The following is a 27534-nucleotide window of genomic DNA, read 5'->3' as shown; positions in this document are numbered from 1 at the left end:
ACAACGAATGCTTTCCAATTAATACATAATAATATATGTTATGGAAATAAAAGAACAAAGTTACATCCATCATAACATCTGATTCATTTAACTTCAAAATTTCGACCTGTTCCCAATTTCTGAATTCTTGGCGTTAATTTTAATGGAAGATATTGAATAAAATAATTTAATAGTTAACCCTAATTGGAAGGTCAAAATTAAATTCAATATGTATGAAAATAAAAAAAAACCGTCATGTCTCCATGGCTCCTCCTACCTTAATGAGCATCATCGCTAAATGTAGATACCAATATTAATTCAAATATACTAATTAATACGTTCTAGCTTGGGCAAGTCTTTCACTAAAAATTAATGTTTCAATTATTTGAAATTTTTATAGCTGTTTAATCCATAAGTTTATTGACGCCATGCTAAAATGAAACACAATATGTTTTAACTTCATTTAACTCAGCCATTTCCATTTTGAAGAGCTCTTTTCTTTCTTCTAGCTTCAAAAGTTTAATTCTCCAGCTTCCAGTTTGTTGTCTGTTAGATATCTCAACAATATTTTTGATTCTAAAATTTGCCAGTTTTATTTCATATATCATATACTTTTTTGTCATAATACTTATAATCATTGTCTATATTTTCTTCTCATTTATGTTCATGTTGATGTTCTTAAAATTAATGATTCATGATTCTTGTATACTTCTATCAAAAACAACCGAAAACGAGCCACACCGACAAGCACTTACGAATATGTATCAAACTATAATCTAAAATCTTGATACTATGATAGACACTAGGAAATGTCACAAAAAAAATTGAACTTCTTTCTAGCTGCCACAGTTCTCAATTTCGTGTTTGGGAAATAAGTAATATTTCAACTATCTTATTGTAACTTGACAAGTATCCCTATATCTTGTTCATTTTTTTTTCATATGAAACTCAAATTATTTTTACACATTTTCATCATTGAAATAAAAATATAATTATGTCTTTCAGTACAAACCTAATTGTAGTTTCGTTAACAATCGAATCGAATAACATTTATTTAATCTCATGAAGCATCGAAACAAAGTTAATCCAAAAATATCATTGGAATTGAAACACTATTTTTCATTAACTAATGCCATATTACACAATTCAGCACGTTATGTAGTTGTTATAGATAGTAAAATTATAGTAGTTTTCATTGCATGTATCTCAAATTTTTATTCGACACTTATTCTTTGACCATCACTGTCTGAATTTGATTTATATATCTAAAATATATCAGCTTATCGACTATGCTAAGTTGAATGGAATGAACAAATGATGTAAAAATCATTTGATCCGTGATAAATGCCAGTTTTCTTCTATCGTTCCATATATTATTTAATTAAAATAGCACGTTTAATGGCAAACAAAAAAATGTGATAACAAAATTATACCCGCATTCAAAAGAATAAAACCAAGTTTAGTACCATGTTGAAACTTTATCAGTAAATTTAGAAATAAATGCAAAAAATTCGAAACGTTGCAATCTGATAGTGGCTCAGATTATTGATATAGAGTTTTGAAAAACTTCTTCAAGTACGAAAGCATAAAGTGTACACCATTTGAAGAAGGAAAAAAATATGGAATAAATCAGCCAATACTGCTATTATTATTATAACTAGATAGATAAAGGCCAAACTAGGAAAAGAATGAAGCTGAAAACTCAGAAAATTTGATAATGTTTCCATATATTTTTAAACAATAATGTTAGCTCCCAAACATTTTTAGCTAGGACTCTTCGAAATTTGGAAAATTATTTTTTCGATAACATTTAGTATATACAAAAAACGATCGAAAAGTAATACATTTATTTTAAACTCTGTTTTGTCTGAAGCATGACCAGTGAGAAAATTGAGCATCATTTATAAAAAGACGTATGTTGATCTTGAATATAATTTATTCTCTATTTCAAATGGATTGATTTTTTTGATTCGGTATGAATTTGTACACACTATTATTCATAACTCAAAGAGTTTATTCCATAACTCACAAATTATGCATCATTTACAATATCAAATAATTTGAAATTTTTGTAATATTGAAGAAATACACAATATGATTTTTCTCTTGGCTCTTGGCTACTTAAAACTAAAGCTTATCGGGCCAATTTAATTGATATTTCATTTCCATTCATGAGTTTGTGCCTCGAATTAATAACCCAAACACAATTTTTTCATGTAATAAAAGCTGTATCAACACTTCTTAGAAATTCTTCGAAAACTTGGTACCGAATATAAACATTCATTGTTATATATACCAGGTCCTTGTATTTGATATGAGAATTTCCCTGGGATAAATCAACTTGATAGATGAATTGTTCACTGTACTACAGATGCACTCTATGAATATAAAAATTTTGTACCATATTTCAGCTCCTTGAAGAAAAATCAAAAATGCAAAAACATGTAATAGTTTCTTTCCTTTTTCTCAATCAAATTATATCCACTAGATGGCGTATACAAAAACACAACCGTAAGAATTTCAAATTTAGACAGGATTAAATGATTTCATTGAAAGTCGTTAAAATACCTTTGCCAAAATATCAAATACTCAATCTTTACTTTCACTACTTTTTCAAAGAAATGATATTATTCCATCAATATTTCGAATTATTTTCAATTATCATTATTTTTAAGCCCTTATATAATCTTGTCTAAAACTCTAAAATTTTATAAAGGATACTTTCCCGTAAATATCATATCAAACGTTCACTTCCCCGAAAATTCGCGGAATTCCATCATTTCAATATTTTTACTTATTTTTACTTATTTCATCAAGAAAAAAACACTCATATTCTGTTTTTTGTTGATAAAAGTTGTCATTGTTTGACAAAATTCAGTTATCCTATCGAAAACGTCGTCAAAAAGCTGCAGAAGAATTTTTCTTAATTACGGGTGGAATTTTTTAACTGTTTTATCAATTGTGACACTGTGACGTTAAGAGCTTTACCGTAAAGGTGCCCAAAAGTACTATTAGTGCTGCTTCATCTACATCACGGCTCTTATTTATATATAAATGTATGATTTTAATGACTATTATTATTTGGATTCTTTTCGTTAAATATTGTTAACGCTCTTCAGGTCATCTTTCACATTGCCCATAAATAAGAAATAATTTCAGTGGTTAGTTAAGAGTGCGAACAACATTTAAATTTATCAACGTACAACCTTCAATTCATAATAATGTCATTTTGACAACAAATGGTGTCAGCAATGAAGCATAGAAAAATATTTTCTCAAAAATCTAAATAATGTTATACCGTCTTTATATATGTTATAACAAATTTCCCATTAAAATTTTTTAATTAATTTTTATGCTTATCATGGATATTAGTTAGTATAAGTTGAAAAATTTCAAAAATCTGTCGTACTGTTTCATTAATTTTGGGAACAACAACAATGTTTTTTATGCCTAAAACTTCTTACAATTTTCAGCAGTTTTCAAGGAAATTTCTTAAAATATCATGTTTATGTAATTTTCCAAAGTTATATAACATTTAAGAGAGATATATAAGCCCAGCTCCTTCCCTTCTAATACTTTACGTATTGTGTACGCACTCGCTATATGTTCGATATAGTTTAGTAGAAAACATTCCTACACCCTGTTAAAAATACATACATTCTTATGAAATCAGAACGCGTGAGTAAAAACAGGAACAGCTTTTATCAGGATGAAGTCTTTAAGAGGTACTACACGAAGAATCGAATCATATTTTTAACACATTGTGTAACCAATACGGAAAAGAGAAGGGAGAGAAAGAAGTACTCCATACTTTTAAGAGTAAAATCCTGAAGTGTGTTTAGCACGTAACATAATGAAATCAGATACGTTCTTTCACAAAAGATTCTCCAATGCAAGTTATTGGAAGCAAGAGTAGTGGTCATAAAACACATTGTGTGGTTGAAAAATGCCAGAACGTGATTAATTCAGTAACAAATTAATTATTCTATATTGCTGTCGACAAAGTTGTTTGAACATGATTAGCATTCGGAACGAATAGGCATTTTAAAAATAAGAAATATGTGATTGTTTGCTATTGTTCCACCTCTTTTATTATTGTAATCTCAGATATTTTTTTCAAATATAGCTCCGAAATAAAACGGTTTTCATTAAATCACATCACCAGACAATGTTTGATTTTCCTGTTATTCCACATGAATAATCAAATAATTGGTGGTGCACGATTTGGATTTTTTTCCATCCTATTGTATGCCGCTTGACTAATTAGTAGTTTGTAGTGCACTATTTTTAAACGCAACTCCCCATCCCAATATGATTAATCGCATGCTTCATTTTTGACCTTTACCCTTTAAAGTACATTTCAATGAAAATGTATTGATTGTATTTGTGTGTAGTTATGGTTAAGATTGTGGGTTAAAAAGCCCAACCAAATGAATCCTTTTTAGTATGGAAATCTCTGAGTTTTATTGATGAGAAGGAAATTGGAGAACCAATTCAATATCGATAAGTTCATTAGATTTGTCACGATGGTCATGATTTAATGAATAAAGCAGCTGATATGTTAACCCACGTGCTCATGAGTAGATTGTTACATATGACATTAAAATTTGTTGAGTATAATTTTTGCAAATACATAAATGTGTGAAACTCCAATATAAAATTCACCATTTTTGCTAAGCTGCTCCTTATTATTGGTAAAAAAACAATAATAAAACTTATACAGAGTTCATGGGACTTTTCAAAAACTATGATCTTGAATCAGATATTTCCGAATTTCCGAACGTCGCGTTCTGTTTTTGGAAAAAGTTTTGAATCTAAACATTAAAAAGACTTTTAATTCAATTACCTTAGGTTTTTGTGTTCATTTTCAAATGAATTTCCATGTTTGTATCTATACTTTATTTATTGAAGAAAAATAATAAATCAAAACATTTGACGCATACTACACATGATCAGACTTAAAAACGTCATTTAAGAAATAATTTGCGGTTACGTACAGCAGAATATTAATATAAATTATACATAATTATGCACAATGATCATTACAAAGATATACAATGTAAACCTAACATTTGGAATAGATACAAAGTAACCAAAATATGTAACACATTCATTTTAAAATATGTGTATTGAAACATTAAAATAAAATCTTCATTGTTTACCTCAATAAACACATTTTCTTATTACCGATCAGATGACATTTAGCTTCCACTGTCGTCAACATTTATAAATGGAGCTCAACTTGCAAATCAATGACAATGTTCTACATTTTGGCTTAAACCTTCTCCTGAACATGTTGAATACAATCATCAGGATTAATTCTCTGAATAGCTTCGTGAAAAATATTTTTAACGTCAGAAAATTTATTTTCTGTTCCAACATTTTTGCTCCACATCTACCCATATCAACTTAATGGGATTAAGTTCACAATGGTAGACGGTAATTGTAAAATGGTTTTATTTTGTTTTTTAGACATATCATCAATAATGTTCGAGTTATACTTATTTTTATGCTCTTTGACAATTTCTAATAGCTCTACCATCATTTCATCAAAATCGATATTTTCAGAAGTGAGCTATTATTGAATGGCAACAATACAATTCTCTTTAAGCTTCGGTAGAGTTATCGAAAACGAATTTTCGAAAGAGATCCCGTCCATTTCCTCAAGATAGTCTCCGGTTTCCTACGAATCAAATACCCATAAAGCATCTGACAGACCCATCTTCACTTCCAATGAGACAAATTATTCATCTCTGTCCTTTTCCTAAAATTAAATTTTTCCTATAAAACCATGAATGTATACACCCAAATATAAAATTCAAGTTAAATTATCTAAGTCAACCCAATAATGAATATTAATACAAAAATCTTCTCAGAAACAAGCTTGTATTTGAATGAAATTTTCGAGTACTCTCAATATGGCTATAAACATGGAAGAAACTCAAATAAATTCATATTTAGAATTAGACAATTGAGTGAGAAATTATAAATAAAGATAAGGCAATTCAGTTGTGTTTTATAGTTTTGGAGATAGCCTTGGATGAAATAATAAGAGAAGATATAGTGATAAGTAGATGTCAATTAAATTGAACTTTAAAGATTTGATTCCACACATACATACACAGACAGGTGACACTTAATAAAAGCTCGTGAAATAGTTTTTTGAAATATTACCTACCTGATGGGCTTTTTAATCCGGTGGAAAGTCCATCCAAGAATGCTTGCCTTGAGGATTGTATGGAAGGGTTTACCCAAACTTTATCCTTAGTATGTCCAACGCTTACCCATGTTTCATCCAGGTAGAAAATTTTTCTATTTTCATAATTCCTTAATTTTTTTTCCCTATTTTCGTCTCCACACAAGCATTTATACTTTTTCTAATGATAAACTGATCCTTCCTCGTTTTTTGTATTGGAATTCTATTTCTTTTAATAATTTTTAAAATGTTTATCTTATAAAATGCGGCAATTTTTATCTTCGTTAACTACTCTCAGAACCCACTATAGGTAAGTCATTTTGAGTAAAAAATTGTTCACAATTCTTTTGATGGAGCTGCTGTCGACGTCATCAATTGAATTGTTAATTATTTTTCTTGATGGATACTTTTTTGGATCGATCACTGAATGACTAGCTCTGTACTCACGATCAATTCGGTACACTCTTAAAGAAGATACTCCCGACATATTTACCGTTTTGGAAATAACATTTTTATAAATATTCACAAGCATTTGTTTTTCACCTTAAAATGAAGCTTTTTAACACTTTTCTTACACAGAGTATAGCTAATGTCATTAACTTCAACAACTGTATCCGTGTCAGACATTTTCAAGAAAATTACACAGCAGACAAGTACAAACAATCTCACTACAGTATAATTATACTGTACTACATCTGATCTAGCGGCTTATGTAGCAATCCATCACTGGCCCTTCCCACGAGCCTTTCCTTTTGTGGGATATAATATAATGTTTCGGTTCATTATTTTTCTTCAATAAATAGACTTTACATAGTATTTTTGTGTTTATAGATTTCATAATTATTATTGAATAGTTTTCAATGATTCAGCAATACGCATAGATTTTAGATCCTCATAATATTTAATCATACGTGTGGAACGGTTCAATGGAATAAATTCGTTTATAAATAAGTGAGTGCCTGTTGATAAAACGCTTGGTCGTCGCTATACATACGTCGCTACCCTGTATACAAAATATACAAGGTAGGTTACGTGACATTGGCAATAACAACTTTTTTATTTCAAATAAAGACCCCTGTATATCATTAATTTTGTTGGATTCTTCAGAAAATTGTTAATATACAATGTACAATGTCCCATTCCTATTTTCAACTGTTTCAGAAATATTATCAGATCAGATTTATTGAAAAGAGAAAATTATTTTTCACATTCTACAAATGGTACAGGTGCAAATGGTGCAAACAACAAAATAGAAAAGCACTTTCGGGAGTTTGGTTATGAAAGACAGATAAAAAAACGTAGCTACCAATGCAGCAGGGAGTGATGATATGAAATTGGTTATTATGCTTGAGTTTCAAGAAAACCCACATAGTTCTGATCGAAAAGTCCCATTATTCAACGATAGCATCAATTTTTATAATATTACAGAAATATAAAATGCATCCTTATAAAATAATATCAATTCAACTTATAGAAGACGTATTGTTGTGAACAAATTCTGGCAATGTTAGATAAAGGCATTGAATACAAAACTGAGATGTTCAGTAATGTTAGTTAGAACTCACAGCAGAGCATCTACTCTGCAAATGAGTACCTTGAAGGAGTAGAACACTGGGGAAGTACGTCACAAAAACCCCAAAAACTAACCTCTTTTGGGAGGACTCTATGTGTTTTGGAAGCAGAACTATAAGATATATAGTTTTTGTACAAAATATCTTCTAAATATAGGTTCATAGTGGCTGTAAGCCAAAACTACACCCCAAAACAATCTACAATCCACATTAGTTATTTTTATATCAGATTAGCATGTTGCCAAGACATTTGCTGTGAGCATTTTGAACATCTCAAAAATTGACATTAATGGTTTTTTGACATTATTAGGAAATAAATAGAATTAGTTTTCAGTGTAATTCACCAAATTTTTGAAATAAAATAATTTTCTAGTTTTAATGTTAATTTTTTAAGATTTCAAGAGTCAGGAAACACTCAATGTTTTCGAAAGAGTTGAAGATAGGTATAAGACACTGTACATGAACTATATGTATCATATACTGATGAAATAAAATACTTTTGAAATAAGAAAGCTGATATGGACCACAGTCACATGACACACTCTATGTAATTTCATCTTTTTGAGAAAAATGTACATTGAAAAATACAATGTGAAACTAATTTATTCCATTCAGTTGTTACGCACCGTAGATAAACATATATATAACTCGTCAGCTAATCACATCATAGTTTCGAAAAGCTCTCATGTTATCAATATTCTTAACTGTTGATATCAAAGACGCAAGAGAAGCGTTTGATGCCAGGAGCTTAACAGAATTTTTCCGCCATTATCAGTGATTATTTCAGCCTTCCTTGTTAGTAGGGTGCGGGGTGAATAAAATGTAAAATAATAATTATCACTGGTGGTGGTGGGTGGAATAGTATAGAATGGACTCTTTGTTTACTTGATAGGAAAATAGGAAACTTGTGAAGTAAAGATGATAAAACTAAACCAGAAAGTTGTGGAAACTGAAGGAAAAGAATTATTTATGAATAATTACGATTATAACCGATTTTCTGGCGTTTTTAGAAAATATATTCAGTAAATTGTAATAGACTTGACTAGGATTTATTTTCAATATATATTTCAGTTTCTGCAATTTTATCATCATTAATTTTCCGTAAGTAATTGTTTTGCCAACTTATTCAACTTGAAAAAAAACTGTCGAACTAGCAATTTTGTTATTCACATTTTTCCGTATACTATAAATAATTGGAGAAATATTCGATATCAGAATGACGTTTCATATGGTATACACACCGAATGGTTATATCGTGCTGCTGCATATTGAAAGCACATTATCACTAACACGAAATATTGTGAGTGCAATTGAATTCGATTGTTTGTTGAATTGGCATGTAGATTCAACATACCTAACAAATCATTTTACATCAATAAGTATTAATTTGGTTGGGCTCGTCTTGATATTTCGAATCAGCAATCAATAATTTTATTGAAATCTTGAAATCTGTTCACAGGCCAGTTGGAGTCTGGGGGAAGATCGTGGGATCACTTTGTGCGATTGCTGGTGTTCTAACCATTGCATTGCCAGTGCCTGTTATAGTGTCAAATTTCAATTACTTCTATCATCGTGAAACGGATCAAGTTAGTTATTCATATTATTATTTTTTAAAATACATCAATAATAAATTCAATCTGCAATAAGATAATTTGTTCGTGTTTCACTATTAAATATAAATATGGCTGTGTATTATTTCAAAAAAAGCATAACGTACTTAATGTTGGCTTAATTCACAATACATATAATTTGGCTTATTAGGAGGAAATGCAGTCACAGAACTTCAATCATGTGACGAGCTGCCCATACTTACCAGGCACTCTGGGACAGCATATGAAGAAAAGTTCGTTAAGTGAGTCTTCGAGTGACTTGGTCGAACTAGAAGAGGGACTGATGGTGACACGTGATCAACTGTCCCAAAAACAGAACTGCAATCCGCGTCACAACAACAACATCAACGCCATGAGCATCGAGACTGATGTTTGACTACGAGGTAAGTTTCACAAATTGAAATAATAATAATATATAATGAAAATAAAATATTGGGTAAAGCATTTGGATTTGGGTTTCGAAAGCAATTTATCTAAATTTCATGCAAGGAACAAAGTCATGGGCTCATCATTAATGAATTTATGAAGCTCCACTACTTGAAAAAAAAGATTGGAAATTATTTAATCAAATGTTTTGGATAATATATGTAGAGATATAAGATCATAATCTGTTCTGTTGGTTTAATTAACCAAAGAATTTATGTATGGGTTCTGACATTATATCTGATAATAGAATACCGAAAAATGGAATTTTTTTTAGGATATTGTGGGATAGAAGAAAGAATAAACAAAATTTCTACAGATCTTTAGCAGATAATTGCTTTTTCTGTAAAAAAGTGATAAAAAGTGAGAAAAAAATGATAGGATGTAAAGAGAATATAATATAATGAAAGTGGAATCAAAAATAATTTCTGAGGTCGGGAAAGGGAAGGGGGTGCATTTTTAAGGGTAAAAAACGATTTACTTCGATTTCAGACTACAAATAGCAGAGTTGTAGGTAAAAAAAAGTTCTACAACTATTTTGAAAAAACAAATAACATCAAAATTTATATGAAAAATTGAAATAACCAAGCTTTTCGTTTTTTATTTTTATCTATTATCGAAAATATATTTTTCCACAAAATTTGGTGAAATTCACCTTTTTATTTGCTTTGATATATTTATTTTTTCATCTTATTTTGACTTAATATCGAAAAATTGCCCTAATTTTTAATTCTTCCGTCCAAATATGAGGTTTTTTTGAAAAAATGGCAACATTTTTGTTCGTCGAAATCACTTATATCTGATGGTAAAGAATATAACCAAAACCATGATAAATTTTCTCAGAAAAGGCAAACAAAAAAACTCGCAATCAAACATTTTTTTCAATCATGACGTACAAATTTCAAATATTTATTATAATTTTTCACTATAGTTACTCATGTTTATCAATAATATGGAATCTCACGTTTTTCGGGTGATTATAGTGTAAAATTTTAACTAAAACAACTAAAAATTGTACAAATGCTTTAAAAAAATCTCGGACGCGAATTTTTTCTTTTTTTTTGCCTTTTCTGAATAAATTTACCATGGTGATGGTAATTTTTTTTCACTATCAGAAAATAGAGATTTTATGGACTTTTTCCATAGAACTTGTAGTTTTGCCGGAAATCGAAATAAACCGTTTTCAGCCTTAAAAACTCACCCTCTGTCCCCTCTTAACCGTTTCATATTACTACAATTTTTTTTTAGATTTCCAAAATCATCGACCTTGGTCTAAGGTTAACGTAAAACACTTTTGTTTCAGATATATTTCATATACTCGTATTTCAGTATTCTCTCCAAATTGTGGTATAAATTACAAGATGTTAAATGAGTAAATATTGAGAATATATTTATTAATTATAACACACTCTTGAAAATTATTGTAATCTTTTATTTTAATATGACATACATTCTAATTGCCTAGAGAGTATATTCCACCAATTTCAAATTTGTATCTTATTCGGTAGATATAAGGAAATAACTCAAGGACACCATTCCCAAAAATAATCCGCTGAGGTAATAATTATGGAAACAGCGCTATGACACATCTTTTAAACTTTATACTAGATGCTTTTACTACTTGCATGATGAAGATTTGCGGCATGACGGGCCTGCCAAGAGACCAAGGTGTACAATGGTCCGTGACCAATCACTGTTGTAACTATCATTATTCTATGCTCAAAATTTAAAGGACTAACAGAGATTCATAAAGTTTTAACTGCTTTGTACGTCGAATTCTTCGTCCCAATGTTAGGTACTCCTTTGACGCGGGTCAAAAAAACCGACTTTTCATGGCGAACAACACGATGCGTCCAATCATACCAGCATCCAACGTTGACTATATCTGGTATAGTTTTCGTTATTTGTTTACTCTTTTAATTATATAATCGGCTAATGAAACGGTTAAATGCTAATATAAAAGTTTCATTGGGAAGATTTCTGACAAATTCTAAATAGATTGCTTTGTAGTAAAACAAATTAGAAGAGTCACGTAACCTTTTAAGAGTTTTCCTCCGTGACCTCTGTTTAAAATATAAAATTGACAAACATAATCAATGCCTGAAACTTGGAATGGGAAACCTGTAATAAACCTACCACTTGGAAGCTTCTCCATTATAGATTCAACGATTTTTGTTTTAAACTTTCAATATTTGACGTCATTATATATCTTTTTTCTGGCTATATTTTTGCTAATGATAATTAATTAACATTCAGCGTTATCTCACAGTAGTTTTCTAGGTTATATTTAAAAAATTATTTTGTACTACATGAATAGTTTAGATTTTGTATACCAATATTTAACTAACGACTCTAGTCATTTGAAATATAAAATTTTCTAACACTGCATACTTCACTCTATCTAAAATTAGTTCATATGATATCTCGTCTTTTCTTTGTTCTTCGTTTCAATAACGAGCGAACGGAGACCTTGAAGATCAAATATGCACGAAATACATGATAACCTAGTTCGTTTTGTCATACCTATACTATTGTTGGTAGATATATTTATGACTTAACCAAGTCTGCAACCTTTGCAATACCAAACCAAACCAAACCCAACATTTTCATGTTACTTTCATCGTTAAATGACAATTTTTTAGCTTAAGCACTGCAAGCAGAGTTTTGTAGAAAATTCAATTCTTCAGGTTTCACGTGGTATTTCTAGATTGGCAAAACCCGTAAAAATCATGTTTTATAATTCCATAAACTGAAGATTTTTTGCTTGCGCATTCGTTCGCCAGCTCAAATGAACATCTTATGGCTGAAAGAGGTGAACTAGTTATTCCAAAAGTGAACGTATTTAATTCATACACTGCAAAATCGTCTCTAGTAGAATCCCGCCAGATGAATCGTTATAAGCTGCATTGCTCATCACGAACCTCCACCTGGCGATATGGTAATGGAGACTATTCCAAAGCAATAATCATTTGTAATAATTGTAATAAGCTTCTGATAGAAATTTTCATCAGAACGGTCTAATTGCTACAGCTAATTTCCAAAAGATTTATAAACGTGGGACATTTAAAACGTGGGACAGGACAACGTCTGTCGGGTCCGCTAGTAAATGATAATAATCGTTATCAAATGCGAAATTTATAATTGAAGTTATGTTTTAGCAATGAAAAATTTACAGCCAAAATGTCAGTGATAGTCAGAAACAGTTAGTCACCAAAGTCGAAAATAAAATAGCAGCCCCCTCTATATACCATTAATATGGCCAATTTCATTCACTGGATGCTTCCTGTTCATCAACATACCTTTTACATTGATATTTGGTGAATGCAAATATGTAATACTCCTATATGGACAGTTTAAATGGAAAGGAATGTCCCACTATTAAAGTGCTGACAATATACTAGTTTCTCTTTCGTTCCAGATACCTTGCTCAGGTTGCGAATACTTGAGAATGCGCAGAACCGAGCTGGAACCTCGGAGGATAGAGAAAGCGTTATCATTATGTCTTCCTTAGACGGAACCGTTTCCACTTTAGAAACTGCATATAGAAGTATTACATATATGGATAAATGTAATGTACTGAACGTTGAGATGAATGTGAATAACGTGACTTGTATGAAGTAATTGTTATATTAAATGTAAAAATATATGCCCTTGAAAAGTATTCATTCACATGAAGTATTACTGACGCAATTTGATTACATGGTGAATTTAAAAGAGTATAAGTAATTCGTAATCGCCAATCGTACAATGAATCAATTGATTATATTATTATATAATAGAATTCATTCAATTAATACAATGATGAACGGATGATGAATAAATGAATATTTTTTGTTTATTTATAATTATACTTAATTATTAAGTATGCTGCCTATTAATGACACCGTAAAAACGAAGCCTACATAGATGCGAACTGATCTTAGTAGCTGTTGATGCATATGACTATCTTCTTTTGTGAATATAAATTAAGTTGTCATTTTTTTATTTCATAAACTTTATTTTATATTGAGCAGGTAATTTATGTTATAACTACTTTCGACTGTAATTGCACAAACGCAACGCATCTTATTTTGCCACAAATAACGATTTTATGACTGTTAAAATCCAAGAAATGAATCAGATTAACAAACAAATTGATAGAATGACATATTCAAGGGGCAAAAACATAAATATTTTATGTGTACAAAACGTTTTAATTTTGAAGTATCAATTGTTAAAGTTTGAACAAATATATTACATTTAATTTGGAGAAAATTCGACTTCGATTTTGTTAAACTTAGATATTTGAGTAAAAAAGTATCGATTTTCGTCACAAAATATTAAAAATGAGATAGCTAAATACTATTGTCCTAAATGTTGTAGTGTCCGTTTTAATTTCATCAATGCCTAATAACTAGCAAAAGTTATCAACCTACCAACATAAAAAATGAAGCTTATAAAATATTTTATAGAAAAAAGAACATGTCCATAACCACATTTTGACGATTTCATTTTGCAGTTTGCATCTCGTTCAGTAGTACGACTAACGTATTACAATCCAGTATTAAAAAGTACACATACTATTTGTAAATCTACTGTTTCACTGCATAAAGTGACACGCTTTCTTATTATTTTTAGCACTACTCAAAATGGACAGTTAATGGAACTTGACCCACAACTCATGCCGTCAACTCAATTTAAATTTAGAAATAGTAAATAAATTTTAGGAGTTAAAGAGAAACAATTTTCTATATTGGACAAAAATAATCAGGTTGACAAAGATTTAATTCCAACGCAGTATAATCTTCCCGTTTATCAACTTGAAAACGAATTCGACATTAAATAAAACCAAAACTAGGATTAGTTCTTAGTTCATGGATATGATCATACCATATAAAAATTTTATTTATTATTTTCACAGGTCATTTCTTGAAATATAAAGAAACATATTTGTGAATATAATAGTTAAAGTTATTAAACACACTGTTACTACTACCACTATACCTTTTTGATAACCAAGTTACCTTCATCAGAGACTCGAGGTAAACTGCGCGTCACGAGCGTTTGGTCAAAATCCTAAGCTGAGACAAAGATTTGTTTTGAATCTGCTCAACATCTAGCTTAACTCAAGGCCTACTTTCATTAACCGTACACAATCCAATTATGTGTCCTCACAGCAAGCGTGTAGTCTACGAAAGGTAGTCATATTTTGCACTCAAGAATTGAGTGTTGCTAGTTATGTTATTGGATATTATGTTATTATTGAATGTAAATTATATGGCAATGTTTTATTTTTCATTTGTTCAAACTTTATAAATAAAGACACTCCACTCTCTTATCTAAGCTGCTTGTCTACCTTTTGGTTCTGCAGCTATTTTGTTCATTTGACTGTATTCATTAATATTCTTGAGTCCAGTCTAGTTTTTGGGTACGTTTCTCATATCACATTATTTATTATTATTCTGTTTGTATACATTTTATTATAAAGTGAGGTAATGTCACGTGATTTGTGATATCAGAAGACCGTCTGAGAGATTTTGTTAGCTAGATTGTCCTATTCTGTGTGGAAGAATCCTTGTGCTCAACCACCATCTGTCCCTACCCAAGTCGGTTAAGTTTGGTATTGTATATGTCACAGGTATATTAACAAAGTCGTGACATTCCAATTTTAGTAGTGTTATTATAATTCAGTAGGTTGTAATTCGATAATTTCACTAGTCGTTAGGTTATGTGGTTCTCTCTGATCTGAACCTAATCTAACCTTACCTTGAAGAATTAAAACGCTCGACGTCTCCTTCTGCACACCTTCACTCATAAAATACCTTGATTTACTATAATTTCATCATGTTCCTGTCATATCACAATGACATAAAATGAGGCTATTAAATTATATGACATGGAGTCGATTAGCAGTCTACTGTTTAATAATAAAGTCACTAGGAAATTGTAATGTCTTTTTGTCTTCTTGTTTATCGATTAGTAAATATCCGGACAAGAAACTTTCGAATATTGGTTCGATAATTCGGCGCTGTATTATTAGAATTGAAGTTTGTTGATTTATACACTACATTATTTTGGATTTCAGGGTATTGCTTTTTCTAATTCTGACAAGATTTCGTTGTTACCGTTAACGGCTATTTTTATGATTAGCATGACCATGAACCACGGTACTTTTACCAAAAATCACTTTTTATAAAGTAATACAATCTTGTGTACGTGTCTCTAATACTGTCTGCTTTTCCCAATCATTACGCCACTCCAGTATTTGCCAATAAGATTTGCACGTTTTATTCTGTATATAATCAAAGTCGAATTACTTTTCACATAGCCTGTTGCGATACACTAAATTGAAAGGAAAAATGAAACAACAACATAACTAGAAATAATCACATTTAGACTTAAAAATCATTACAATAGATTAATCAAATTTCTTATTCCCTTTAGCCAATCCATTGGTTAAAACTTTGTTCTCTGCATTCGCCTCTCCGTTACTTAGTTCTTTACTGGTAGTGGGTACTTTCTTTCTATAGGCATGCAAATAAAAGTCTCCAAACATAATGAAGAATGTTATACTTTGAACAATGCTGAAATAACTTAATGCGAAGGGCATATTACATCCATGGATTGATGTGAGTATCACATGTATCAAGCATATCACGAACTGCGTCTAAAAAGTGATTTCATTAATATTTTATCAAAAATTAAATTAAACACTGTTTTCGAAAATATGAATTGAAATATTAAACAAAAAATTGAAGGTACCCGGCACTAATATAATAGTGATAAATGATAATTTTGTATAATAATTCCAAGAATCAATACTAGTTATTGTACTAATTGGTATCACTATTACGTAAATTTACAACTTACCAACTGCATAACGGTGATATATTTCTTCCACCAAAGATACTTTTGTATATTTGGCCCCATGGCACTCAACATATAATATGAATACATTACAATATGCACAAACGAATTTACAAATCCCAAAAATGTCACTGGACTGTCCGGAGCGTACTTAACACATATCCAGGATCCTATAGGCATTATTCCATGATGATATAAATGGAGTCGTGTAATTTGGCTGTCTTTTTTTCTTAAAGCAAAAAGTACCTGAAAAAAATGTACCTTCTTAGTTTGAAGTGTAAAAAACCAAAACATGAATTCATTTCAAAGTCATTAAACATTTTTCAAAATATTATTATTATCAAAATATATTTAAGACTAAACTGTGTTGATAAAAGATACGGATTGAAAATAAATAAAACAAGTACCTCGGAAGTTAGTAGGAATAGAACTAGGAGGATGAGAGAGAAGACAGAGTGAGAATTGAATTGGCCCGCAATTATTTTTTCAAATTTAAAAATATCTTTACTTAACAAAGATCATATTTTAGCGCTAAAACTGTGAATGCGATACTCTAGATGTAACGTATGTTCAGTTATGCTTTATGGTATGGGAATATGGATGCTTAAAAAATAAGTGGACCCATCGTCGAATGCTAGGAGTACCATGGACTGACTATTTGGCAAATGAAGAAGTGGGAAAAGACAGAAAAAACTCTCCTGGATATAAAAAGAAGTAAAAGAGCCTATTTGGGTCACATACTTAGAGGTGTAAAGTACCAACTTCTTCAAATCATAGTTGAGGGTTGAGTAGATGGTAAACGGAGAGTCGAGAGAAAGCAAATATTTTGATTGAGGAACATAAGAGAGTAGAAAGGCCTGTGAAATGTAGGAAATCTGGCTCACATAACGGCAGACAGAAAAGCCTACGGCAATGTAATGACTTGCGACCAATAATAGTAGATAGGTACCAGAAGAATAAGGATACACATACATTCAAGATTAAGTAAACACTCCATGTATTCTAAATTAACGGGCCGGTGTATTGAACTTTGTGCTACCAATTATTAGATCGACAACTGTCTTTCTAGTTCTGTTCTGTCCAATTCTGGGGAAGGAAACCTTCCGTTCATTGAAATAACATTCAAGTCTGGGACAGATTTTTGCAATTTTCAATTTTTTTTGTTAAGTAAATTTGACATTTGTTGCCATATTTATCAGGTAATCATTAACAACAAAAATTATCATTATACCATGATTATTAACCCTTCCAGTTTTGCAAAATTGGCAGCTTCCTCAATTTCATTTAACTGAGTAGGCATTAATTTGGTTAGTGTATGCTTTTTCAGTGAACAGAAGTGTACATGGATCGGTGACACTATCATGCTGATTTTTTTACTCCTATGTTACGAAAAAAACTATAATTACTTACTGTATCTATGAATTCCGAAAATTTAGAGAGAAAGTACATATGCGACGTAAACAACATCTGTAAAACAATTGTATTTAATACATGAAAACAAAAACATATAGCTAAATTAAATCTAAATTAAAAGTCGCTGTTCTCAAAACATTTCGTAAGCTAAAATTCCATAAACTGAAGCTATCGTTTACTTGAAACAAAACTAATATTATGACAAAGGCTATTAGTAACAGTACTCTTTTTTTTGAGAAATAATTCCCACCACACTCCAATATACTTCCGCATACGTGAGTATATATCATGAAACCATTGCTGCAATTTCTTCCTCTCAATGGAATTATAATAAGCTTCCTAAGCTGCAGTTAATTTCTTCTTCGAATAAAATTTTTAGTTGTAATTTTGCTAATAGAAAAAATCGCATCGTGTAAAGTTGAGGCTACAGGGTTGATGTGACCGTAGCTTTTTAATATAATTTCAAATAATTCTATGAATGTACACCAGTATATAAATATTTTTAAAAAAATTTTATTGGATGTTACATCACATCACAGTAGTTTTTGTCTACTTGTGCCACAAACTTTTCCTAATAAGCAGACTAATTACATGATAGTTATATAAAAGGCGGTGGAAAATATTGGTTATGCAGATTCTTCGAATCATTTTTTTTACAAATAACATCATTTCACATTTTTTTCAAATCTGTTTAAAACTTTTTGAACAATCCACTCAAATATGGAAACTAGAAATAGATACTAACGTTTTTACCACGTCCAGGATAAAAACATTTGCCATTGTAATATGGAAACATCCATCCACCAACTGCAAACTAATAAAAATGAAATGTTAGGTTATTCTACTATTCAAACAATCTACATTCAAAAACTCACCCCGTAAAATAGCCAAATACTGAATAAAACTTGGAGACCATTATACACAATCAATAATTTTTTAAATTGGTATGGTTTTCGATTTTTCATGAATCCTGGAAGGAGAACCTGAAAAAAGGTTTTGTTTTCAAAATAAGAGATAATTATTAGAGATATATTCAAAGAGATCTATCAATAATGACTCTTTCTCCTATTACAACTTTTTAAATAATCTCAGTGCATTTCTTTATACCTAATTATTCTACTTATTTTAAATATTGGTGGCGATATATACGGATAGAGAAAAGTATAGTCTACACAGTATATATCATTACCTAATACCTAGTTAGATATCTTCTCATTCATCGCCTTTTAATCCGAGAATGTGAGATCGAAAAATAAACTATACATATTTTTTCTGAAATATTATGTTCATATTTGCCAATATATCGACCCCTAATACTAAATTTCTCAATTAATTCCACTGAAGCTTGCGACGTAACTTTGAAGCTCAGCTTAGGGCAGTCGAATTCCTGCCTTTTCCTTTGTTATTTTTTTGTACAAAAAATTATAGGCACAAAATTGTTGAAACGATGATACTAGATTTCTGAAAAACATTTGCGAACCTTCAATTTTCCGAAGATTCTTCAAAAAATTGTAACTTTGTGTATTTATGTGGCAAATATGGTAAAATCAATAAAACCAAATTAATATTATACAGAATAAATATAATAGAAGTATCTAAAAGTTTAGTGTTTTCAAATGTCGAAAATTTTCAATGGCGGCAGCACAAAATGAATTTATATATTTTCTGCCAATCGCCAATAATATTAATTATGTCGAGACTGCTAGATTTTACATAGGCAAATTTTTAGTGTGAGAGGCAATTTCAACAATATTTTCTAATTTTTATTTCCAACCCTCAAATAAAAAAAAATCAGTTATTTTAAATAATTTGGGAATGTAGAGTTCATGAATAATTTGTTCAGGTTGGTGAATCCAATCTGTAAATTCGTTTATTTTCCCATATTCATCGCACCACTGGATTTGTATAAAAATTGCTGTTGCTCTTAGCGTACTCAACGAAGCCACAGCGACGTAAAAGTTGGTGAGGAAGCAACGAAACGAATAATTGACGATGTCCCATTTCTTATTGCATTTAGTCAATACGAGGGCTGCTACTTAAGTTTTAGGATGTGGTAATACTGATGTGAATATGTCAAATCTGACGTTGCCATCATAAGTTTGACATTTTTAATAGTGAACGTACTCAGAACGTGTTGTCATACGAGTTCTATTTAAGTTAGTCGAAACATTCAACTTGGTCAATTTTTGTGGTAGATTAAACCAACTGCAATGTGCCGATCACTCGCCTCGATTTTTGGTGATGGAGCACCATTTCGAGCCACCATGATTTTACGAACTTAATCCTGGTCACACATCGCTACAGGATAAATGTCGTACAGGTCGTTCAAAATCGGGTGTTGAACCAGAAATATCGATGCTAAACGTAAACTAATATTGCTAAATCGTCATGTGACATACCGTAATATTGAGGAATACTTTAGTTCCACTCGCATACATTTAATATTGTATGACATATGGCTGTACAAAAGATTTGTGCGCGTTGATTAATACCGTATAATTTGACAATCACTCAAAAGACTCGTGGTGATTAATGCAAAGAAATGCTAAAAAAATTAATCGTTGTGCTTCAAAAGACGTCAATAAGATCGTAGCAGGTGATGAAAAATGGATCTATGCATATGAACCAGAAACTAAACAACAATCACTGTTGGTATGGGTCTTTCAAAACGAGTCAAATTCACAAAAGTTGTTCGAGCACGAAGCACTTCAAAGCAAATGGTAGCCCATTTTTTCGGAATAATTGGACATGTTGCCCCTGTTATACTAGAACAACGTAGAACGGTCAACTCTGAATGGTACACCAACATTTGTTGTTCAAAAAACAAAAACGTTTTTGAAAAGTCCCAATATTTTATAATTAGAAACGATTCATTTTTTAACAGTAAATCTCGAAAAAATAAGCTAACACATTAAAAAATGAAATGAAAAAAAAATGTTGATATTGTTTCATATAACTACTTCTATCTATTGCTACATCTAAAAATTGCCTATATTCATGAAATTATCAGCGATTTAAAAATTCTTTTCAAAAGTTTAACACTCCAATTTTTTAGAAACATTTCCTCCATTTAATATTAATTTCACTTTCTCTCATAAATCAATAAATTCTCAAATTTCTGATTAGATTTCGAAAAATTGGAAGTTGAGAAAAAACTTTTAGACGTAATTGTATCATGTTATTCGAGTAGATTAGGTTAGGATATAGTGCAGAAAATTTTTTATAATTTTGATGCTGCCTATAATTTTTTTGTACAAGCCAAAATAAAAAAGATATTTGGTGAAAAACTCAAATTTCGAGTACTCTAAGCTGTACTTGCAAACTACGTCGCAAGTTTCAGCGGAATTTGTTAGAGAATTCAAAAACTTCTCCGGATGTTCCGTTAACAACTTTGTCAACCACCCCACGAATGTCATAATTTCATCGTAACGTATCTCTTCTCTTTTTCAATGATGTTGAAGAATAATATACTTTATATTCATTGAGATATTCCAACTCGAATCAACTATATCCTTTTAGAAAAACTTTGATCGAGCTAACTCGCTAATGATCTGAATGTGCGGAAACCTGGATCACGTTCTTTACTTTTCGGAAATTGATCGAGTTAATCGGGTCGTTGTCATATTATATGATCCTTTTTATCCTGGTAAACTGGTAGGTAAATGCGTTAAGCTGAGTTATTTCATTTGCCTATGGTTTATTGAACTTCATACGTTTTTGCATTTCAGCATAAAAATAGCTTATTAATAATAAAATTTGAAAAAATATAGATTCTACTATACAACTAAATTAATATCATGGAAGAATTAATGCGACGTTCGGAAACTGTGACCTAAATCTCATTCTGGGTTAGGGTTCGCAATCAGTTAATAGGTGATCTACGTGAACCTGGGTTATAGTTTCCTAAAAGTTTTTATAATTCATATTCAGTGCTGCTCTAGATAAAACTTTTTTACGTAAATATGGCAGGTCTTTGCCGAAAGTGTAATTATCTGTTTCTGTTTGAGTCACATTTTTTATTAATGAAGTGATAACCAATCGTATATTACTTACAGTTACAGTTATTAAAAATGCCATGGTGAGAGCTACTGTGGGAATTGGGTTGGACATAAGGTACCAGTCTTTTATTCTTGGATCTGAAAATAAAACTCTCATTCACTAACTATGAATATGGGAAAAAATTATCACGACTACAAGTTCTTAAATAGAATAACATTTTTCAATTTTTCCACTTCCAAAGTTTTGAATAGGACACTGGCATACTGAATTGTTTAAACCACAATTTCAACGTTCATGAAAATTTTTTCTCCTAATCTAATGAAATGAGGTATTGCTGGTGAATATCACGAGTACATTAATAATATTTGAGTGATTTGTTTAAATCGAGTGAGTCAGCCTGCAACACTTTAATCATTTCAATGTTTTAAAAGCACTCATGTCATTTCGTAGAATCCACATCATGATTGTTGAGACAAATTTGAGTTTATTTTAAGTCCTCATTTCGACTAAATTGGAATTTCTAGAACCGTTGGTGATATTCATATTGAACACACTGTTTACGCTATCACTACACACTACACACTCACAATTACACTTTCTGACGATGGTTTCTTTAACCAAGTTATTGTCTTCAGGTTTACCTTCAGTCTCTGAAAATGATAACTTGATTATCGAAACGCGCGTCAGATAGTGTAATTGTGAGTCTTGGTATAGTTTTAGTGTAAACAGTGTGTTTAGTCCTTATTCCGCCTGTTTATTCCTATTAATAGTCCCACCTAGTGATGCTTTAGCAAAAGAATACCGATTTTGTGCATGATCTTTCAATCGATGTTATTTCAATCAAAATTTTTCCTTTGCGCGACCTATATTCTTCCAGTTCGTCCTCGTTTGAGTCAACTATGAAGGTGTGAAGTTCTGGCCATTAAATAACGAAACTGCGCGCCTAGAGGGCGCCCTAGACGGGTGGAGTAAAAAATGAGTAGTGCGTTAGGTACCTAGACATCTTGCCTACGCACGTCTCAGAACACATTTTCGTCACTATTATAGTATTTGTGCAGTAGCGGTTTGAAACGAACGTGTTTTTTCCTCGTGCCGAAAACCATGTGTGACGAAAAATAGAAGCAACGTATCAATCTCAAATTTCTCGTTACATACTCCAACTGAGTGCTATAAATTGTAGTAAAAGGCCAATGGAGATAATACTCTGCGAAGTTGGTGCCAAAAAATCTGACTCCTGACCAAAATCTCTTGCGTTAACGGGTCTGCTCAGATTTTCATGAAAGGTTAAAGGAAGTGAAAAAAATCTGCTTTGAAATAGACCTGATTTGAGTCGATGGAAGCGGTAAAGCAAAAAACGACAGTACTCCTAAAGGCACTCACCAAACAAGACTTCCAGCACTGCTTCGATCAATGGAAAAAACGTATGGAAAGGTGTGTAGCGAGAGGAGTATATTGCAGGGGAGCATTCGAATTTGGATCGTGGCCAGTCTAGTTATTTAATAGCCAGACCTCGTATATCTGTATCCTTCCTCTGTGGGGATACTTACTTTGTGACAATTTCTAGCAGAGTTTTATCGATTGATTTTCGATTTAAGAGAAAGAATGATTCAAGAAACCCCCAATCTACTCCCAATATTTTCATTGGATTGGAATTGGATACCTCATTCTATTATTTTAGTTTCAAAAAATGTATAAGTACATCAAAAAATTTTAAAAGCGTATATTCCAATGAAAGTTAATCAAAGTAATTATATAATCTGTACTAACCTCCATATTTATTGACAGCGTAATGAAAGTCATCAAAAATAGTAATATTCTCCATGTTACTTCTAGAATTTACAAGTTCTTCTTTTTTGTGATTGTCTTATAATGATATATGTGTAATTTAATTAATAGGGTCGATTGGAACTTTACCGTATAACTAGTTTCGGTCGATGTTCTTGATAGAAATTCACGACCAGTTGGAATGATCCATATCTGAAAAAGAAAAAGGAACTTGAATTTTTGGTATTACATGAGCGATGATATCTCGTAAAAGGTCCCTAAAGCGATAAGAGATTGTTATCAATAGATAGGAAGTCGAAACTTTGATAAATTAATTTATTTTCACAGTCTACTTTTGTACCGTGACTTCTGAAATTAAAATGTTTGGACGACACTTACAAAGTTTCTGTCACGATTTGAAAGATGGCAAGTTTCGAATATGATAAAAACAAATATTATAAAATCATCCAATCAGTTATAATTAGAAAAAAATGCTTCCATGGTTTTTCAAAGAGACTATAATAATAAGAACTATAAATGTGTAAATTCACCTCTTAGTAGAAATATAATTTGAATACAGTACAGCTCGCATATTCACATAAAATATCAAATTGAGATATTACATGTACTTATGTATTATGTACTTATAAAAAGGACCTCCATCTATTTTTGACATACGTACAGAAAGTAGAAGATTTTTTGCTCCAGTAGAAATCCAAGTCAGCTGATTCAAGACAACCAATCAGTATAATATTATACTGAAAACAGATCTCATGGGCTGCTTTTACTTTACCGCCTTGCCATGGATAAATAATAATTTATTCCGAATTTGACGTTTCAAATATTTAATATTCAAATAATCAAACATACCAAAAAATACCGTTTACAATAAAAAAATTGTACGGAAAGCATTTATGGACTTCTGCAATGCAATTGAATGTATCAATTAGATGGAAATCGGATGGTGGAAAAATTGGCGTTGATTGAGCTGTGACATGGGAAGAAAAGATGGTACAGAATTCGAAGAAACTATGGTCAAAACCTTGTGGAACCTAACAAGTAAAATGTTACAAGAAAAATATTATAATGAAATGAAAGTTATTATGACCCATCCAAAAGTGTTGTATTTCAACAAGCGCAAGCTGTCCGCGATTCTATACGTCGAAAACTGCACACATAGTTCGATAGCATTAAGCTCCGTAGAAATAACGGAAATGGAATTTATGGAATGAAATACCTTTGAAGGGCTGCAAGGGAAATTCTATCACATAGCCACGTTAGAATTAGCTTGGCGAGGTGAAGAAGCTGCTGCTTGTTTGACTGACTTTTTTTGTATCAAATCAAATAGCGCTGGTTTTGTAACAAATCGAGTTTATTCAACAAGACTTGCCAAGGTAGTTCATTAATATGTACTGAATACAAATTTTTAATAGAAAATAACGACAGCAACGTTTGTCTTGTGAAATTATGTAAAAAATCGTTGTCAAAAAGGGGCTCAAATATTAAATTCATTAGGTTATTTCTAAGAATAAATCGTCACTGGACATTCCTAAATAATCATTAGTATGATAATATTCCCATTGGAAGTATTGCGGTTGTGCGATTGGGTTGAATAAATGAAAAAAAACTACTAATCACTCCAATAGATCGACAGCGGTTAGTCGATTGGTCAAAAGTGGTGTACAAGAACAAGTATACATATTACGGGTCACAATAATGCCAACTTAATAAAACCTTACTTGAATATTGACAAAGAACATCATAATCAAATTATCAACAGCAATCGTATTGAAAATATATCTTTCTCAGTTTTAGAAACTAACACGTCTGAAGAAAAAAAAATCATTAAACATTTAAAAGTAATAGGTGTCTACATAATGCTGTATATTATCTTATAAATGTTTCAATTGACTTGTTGTGGACCAGTTAGTTAACGTACGCACATAAGGAGGGCAATATGGTTGATTCAATCCCCACTGGAAGCAAATTTTTTATTGTTGATAGTATTTGTATTATACAAAGTCGGGCTATCAAATAACGGGACTTGTTACACACCTTACGTTTTTTCCATTGATAGAAGCAGTGCTGGAAGTCTTCTTTGGTGCGAGCCTTTAGGAGCTCTGCCGTTTTTTGCTTTACCGCTTCAATCGACTCAAATCAGGTCCCGTTGAAAGCAGATATTTTTCTAGCATTTCTAACCTTTCAAGGAAACCTGAGCAGACCCTTTGATGCAAGAGCTTTTGGTCAGGAGTCATTTTTGGCACCAACATCGCGCAGCCTTTTGTCGTGTGTAATTCCTCGTGTAAAATTTTTCTAACCTTTTTGTCTGCGCCGTTTACAGCCTCGGCAATCATCCGGATGCTCATTCGAGGATCTGCAAGCACAATTTAGTTGATTTTGGCCACTGTTTCCTGAGTTGAAACAATCACAGGGCGACCTGGGCGCTGGTCATCTTAAGTGCTCTCTCAGCCCTCACTAAAGCGCTTACACCACTCAAAAACACGCGCATGAGATAGATAATTGTCTCCATAGGCCTCGCAACAATTCATTGCCTTCAGTCGGAGTTTTTTTCGTTTCAAACCGCAACTGCACAAATACTATAATAGTGACAGAAACGTGATTTGGGACTTGCATAGACAAGATATTTTGATACCCAACGGAAGACTCGTTTTAATCCCAGTCTCGTTATTTAATAGCCAGACCTCGTAATTAGTAAAGTAAAGTACTATTCATTAAAAGGTAGATCAACAACAAATGTAATACTCACAGATTTTTGAAACCGCATATGAACATGGATATTAGGAAAAAATTCCAATTTTGGACCAATCAAATTCTGGGAGCATTGATAGAACAAGAGATAAGTGGGAACTTTAATATATAATGAGGCATAAAATAAACAAAAGATTTTGAAATAAAAAAATGTGTAAGACAAGAAAATTGGACATCGGCTACGGAATTGAGCCAACTTAAAAAGAATACATGAATGAGAATAACAGAAAATGAATTCATCGTAAATGCGTATACTAAAGTTTAGTAATAAAAATGCCAAAATCTTGGAAAATTGAGAGAAGAGATTGTAGAAGAAGGGATTTAGTTGTCGTTAGATGCAAAGGAAAAATAATGGAAAATAAAGGATCAAAGAAGCACAAAAATTCAAATAACTGCGCGAAATCATAAGCAATAAAGAAAGAATGACGGCAACCCAAGGAGGGTACCAATCAAATTGAAACCTATTAAAAAACAAACAAAGGTGAGCATACACAGAACAATATTGAAGCCCTTAATAATATATGCCCAAGAACCCATTACTATGGCAAGAAAAAAATTTTAGGATAAACGAACGAAAAATAATAAACGAAATGTGTAGTGAAGACGGGAAAAATTATTCAAGAAACTTTAGGAGAGATAACTAGGGAAATTCAACAAATTGAAGCCCCGTCTGGGCTGAAGTAATAAAAAAGACTATAATGGCAATCGGAAGGGAAGACCTAAATCGAAATTATAAATATATTTATAATTATGGGCTATAAAATTTTGTATAGTCATTATTCAATTGATTTTAAATAGAATCTAAACATTTTTCATTAAAATCTTCTAAGCGCAATGATGCATATTTGCTATATTTATGAGTTCATGTCCTACAGAGGTGAATGAACCACCTATCGCTCTTTACACCAACAGACACCACAAATCAAAACAATCTAAACCACAAATTAATTTCAATATTTTTTAT

General features: G+C 31.3%; 2 protein-coding genes across 12 annotated transcripts in view; one reads left to right on the top strand and one right to left on the bottom strand.

The window, feature by feature from the left end:
- LOC130440435 (potassium voltage-gated channel protein Shaker) overlaps positions 1–27534 on the top strand; it is a 246648-nt gene that overhangs the window by 208021 nt on the left and 11093 nt on the right. For all 5 annotated transcript variants that reach the window (XM_056773561.1, XM_056773563.1, XM_056773562.1 and 2 more), the window contains 2 exons: positions 9206–9332; positions 9508–9739. In XM_056773561.1, coding sequence (XP_056629539.1) covers positions 9206–9332; positions 9508–9732 — 352 coding nt within the window. In that variant the 3' untranslated portion in view covers positions 9733–9739. The remainder of the gene's footprint in view (positions 1–9205; positions 9333–9507; positions 9740–27534) is intronic.
- The window catches only part of LOC130440437 (elongation of very long chain fatty acids protein AAEL008004-like), a 42270-nt gene continuing 30867 nt past the window's right edge, over positions 16132–27534 (bottom strand). For 5 of the 7 annotated variants that reach the window (XM_056773568.1, XM_056773570.1, XM_056773566.1 and 2 more), the window contains 7 exons: positions 23805–24014; positions 22092–22174; positions 18914–19021; positions 18784–18852; positions 18036–18092; positions 16629–16871; positions 16132–16425 (listed from right to left, as the gene is read on the bottom strand). In XM_056773568.1, the coding sequence (XP_056629546.1) occupies positions 16177–16425; positions 16629–16871; positions 18036–18092; positions 18784–18852; positions 18914–19021; positions 22092–22174; positions 23805–23859 (864 nt within the window). In that variant the 5' untranslated portion in view covers positions 23860–24014 and the 3' untranslated portion in view covers positions 16132–16176. The remainder of the gene's footprint in view (positions 16426–16628; positions 16872–18035; positions 18093–18783; positions 18853–18913; positions 19022–22091; positions 22175–23804; positions 24015–27534) is intronic. The other 2 variants (XM_056773572.1, XM_056773573.1) reach the window with 1 other exon arrangement.

The sequence above is a fragment of the Diorhabda sublineata genome, chromosome 2, assembly GCF_026230105.1.
Source record: "Diorhabda sublineata isolate icDioSubl1.1 chromosome 2, icDioSubl1.1, whole genome shotgun sequence".
Lineage (NCBI taxonomy): Eukaryota > Metazoa > Arthropoda > Insecta > Coleoptera > Chrysomelidae > Diorhabda > Diorhabda sublineata.
Note: the sequence above shows the minus strand (reverse complement) of the source record. Positions and strands in the feature narration are given on the sequence as shown.